Source organism: Glycine max, chromosome 8 (genome assembly GCF_000004515.6).
Source record: "Glycine max cultivar Williams 82 chromosome 8, Glycine_max_v4.0, whole genome shotgun sequence".
Taxonomy (NCBI): Eukaryota; Viridiplantae; Streptophyta; class Magnoliopsida; order Fabales; family Fabaceae; genus Glycine; species Glycine max.
In genome coordinates, this window is record NC_038244.2 from 35,790,939 (window position 1) to 35,793,924 (window position 2,986).

Here is a 2,986-nt window from a genome sequence, read left to right on the forward strand (position 1 = left end):
AAGAAGAGTTCACGAAACATTCACCAAAATTTAAACAAGCATGAAAAACCATAATGATTAATTCAACAGCATCAAGCTTTGCCTTATGAGGGAAACACAAAGACTAGTACAAAATCCACAAAACACTAAGATTGGACGATTGTATAGATGACAACTTGAGGACCCTAAGATCACTCTATTATTCTCCTTACAGAAACATATCTTTATCTAGATGCGTGAAGTGAAAGACCAAGACAGAATATCGTGCGTTTCAACCTTTTCACCAGTGGCACCAGAGAAACCAATTCTAACCCATTCCGGAAGAACACCCCTCAAATCAATGATTTGTTTCAACCCAACAAAAATAGGTGGGTGATTACTATCATAGCCAACCGTGACACTCAATTGTTTAGCATTAGAATCATAGCTAATGCTAGCTTTCCCAACCGAACCTAGAGGAAGTGAATTAATAGGCCAATCGATAGTTTCCACCGATTCAAGAGAGTTGACGTCAATTCCAATATGAGGAGCAACGGGGACAGGCTTGGGATCCCATTCATTTCCGAAGCTGTCAAACTCAACAGCCACGATTTGGTTTTTGTAAGCATTGAAAGCAGTTTCGGGGCTGAATAGTCCAAGGTATCCCCCAGATGAATTCTTGGGGATTCTGGGGTCAGCATCGAAAGGTATGATGAAAAAGGACAAGCCATCAGCGTGGATTTGGGAAGCAGCGAAATCTACGACGAAGGAGAAGTCTGTTTCGAAGTCTGCAAGTTTGCCTGTGGTTTTGTCCCAAAGGCGCACTGGTGGAATATATACTGCACGACCAACGCTGTGTTGGCGAATGTTGGGAGTACCATAAGGTCCATTATTGTCTCTTCTTGTTAGTTGTATTGCGCCGTCTACTGGACGCGCATCGCCGAGGAAACCGATGTCGAAGTTTTGTCCCGGCTCGAAATTGGAGAAGCTGAATGAAATTGAATCTGACTTTACGTTGTTGAGTAGCAACACAAAGAATAGGCAAATCATGAGAGCAGGAAATGGAGTTTGTGTTTTAGCCATGGTTGAGACTTGAGAGATTACTTGGAAACTTGGTTTGGTGCATGGCAAACCGGGAGATAAGAGATATATATACACAGATACTAGGCCCGCCAAGGCCTGCTAAATCAGCAAATGAGTTAAAATATAGTTTCCCTTACATAGGAAGGTGTGTCGTGAAAACATCAGGGGTGGAAAATTCTAAGAATTCCCCAATTGTGCATATAAAAGGCTAAAATGAAATTTTAGTCTTCCTAGTTGGATTGATTTTGATCTCTTTAGAATTTAATTGATACTTATGGTCTCCTGATTTTAAAAATTGAGGATTTAGGTCAATTTGTTAAATTGCTTCCATTGATCGTTACTTTGTAAATGTTGACCAATTAATTACTAATGTGACACACTTATGTTTTGTTTATTAATTATTATTTGTGATACACTTATGTTTTGTTTATTAATTATTATTTGTAATTAGTAGAATTATTAAGTTAATTATAAATGCATTAACAACAACAAAAAGTTATGATCTTTCTCATTCTGCTTCTTCTTGTAACCGCACACTAACATCTCATCATTCTTTTTATCTCATTCAGATAAAAACAACACAAATCCAAAACTCAAAAAAAATGAAGGACCACACAAATTTAGATCACAAATTCGTCGGATCAACAGCCAAGAAGGTTCAACTTATAATACTTTATCCAATAAACTCCACAAATCACACAAAACTTCCAATGTAATCAAAATTAAACCAAAAGTATCAAAATCTAATCTCCACATAACATTATAAACCAACAATTAACAACAAAAGGGTGAGATGAACGGTTTGAAACAAAAATTGCCCACATAAAGTTGTCAATATAAACCTGTCGTTGAGGGCAGCGAGCTCGATGGCACGACATCAAAGCAAGAACTTTATGGGAGAGGAGAGCCCGCAAAAGAAGAAGTGACAATGACGAGTTTACAAAGAAACAATGAGGCCTTGAGGGAGGAAACAAGTGTGTTGATCAAGATTCAAATGTAAGTTCTTATCTCCATATTAACCAAAGGAATTTTGCAAATCATCCTCTAGCATTTTCTTGTGCATGCCAATGACCAAAATCCATAACCCTTGGTCTTCTTTGTGGTAGAGAAAAGGAAGTGGTGATAGAGGTAATGGTGGTTGAGCTTTGTTTGAGGCAGAGAAGCATCGACCTCGAGGATGTCGTCCTCATCCATCAAGCGATCTTCCTTGAGCTCGAACCTAAGGTTTTTCTATTGACTGCTCTACCTCTACTTCTCAACACACGACACAAAGGTTAAGGGAAGAAGGTTGGCGAAAAAGGGGTTGGGGAAAGAAAAATCTAATGTGTTAATTAGGGTTCAATAATCTCTTTAACACAAATTTGATTTATATATATATATATATATATATATATATATATATATATATATATATATATATATATATATATATATATATTAATGATTTTTAGTTTTTAATAAATTTATAATTAAGTTAATAACATAGATGCTTCCATGAACAGGTGTACTAGATACAACCTCAAAGTATATATAAATAGAAATAAATAAGATTGTCGAATATACATATGCCAAAACTTCTTAAGCTTGGGTTTACTCATCAAAATAGATAAAAAGGAAGACACCCTAGATTTAGAGTAGTCATTACTAATTAAATCCAATCATGCATGTCAAACTAAACCTCAAAAGCAATGTAATGATGACAAGGATGATGAAGGTGAAGAAGATGATATCTCTATGATCTCCACAAGTGTTGTCATCTTATCCTAAAAAATAAAACATAAGGGTGAATCTTTCAGCTTCGTCAAACAACACATAGAAGGACTTCATAAGTCAGACAATTCTACTAACCACAACAATGTGATTATCTACTGGGTCCCTCTCACACCCTAATTGTTTCCATTACTAATTTTGTAAATTATTTCTCGCTGGCCAACTATCACTGAAC

General features: G+C 36.2%; 1 protein-coding gene across 1 annotated transcript; it reads right to left on the bottom strand.

Moving 5' to 3' along the window:
* Positions 1-207: 207 nt before the first annotated feature.
* LOC100786214 (lectin 5) lies at positions 208-1,041 on the bottom strand. Its single transcript, XM_003530529.4, has one exon. The coding sequence runs from the start codon at positions 1,039-1,041 to the stop codon at positions 208-210; it is 834 nt and encodes a 277-aa protein (XP_003530577.1).
* Between the last annotated feature and the right edge of the window lie 1,945 nt (positions 1,042-2,986).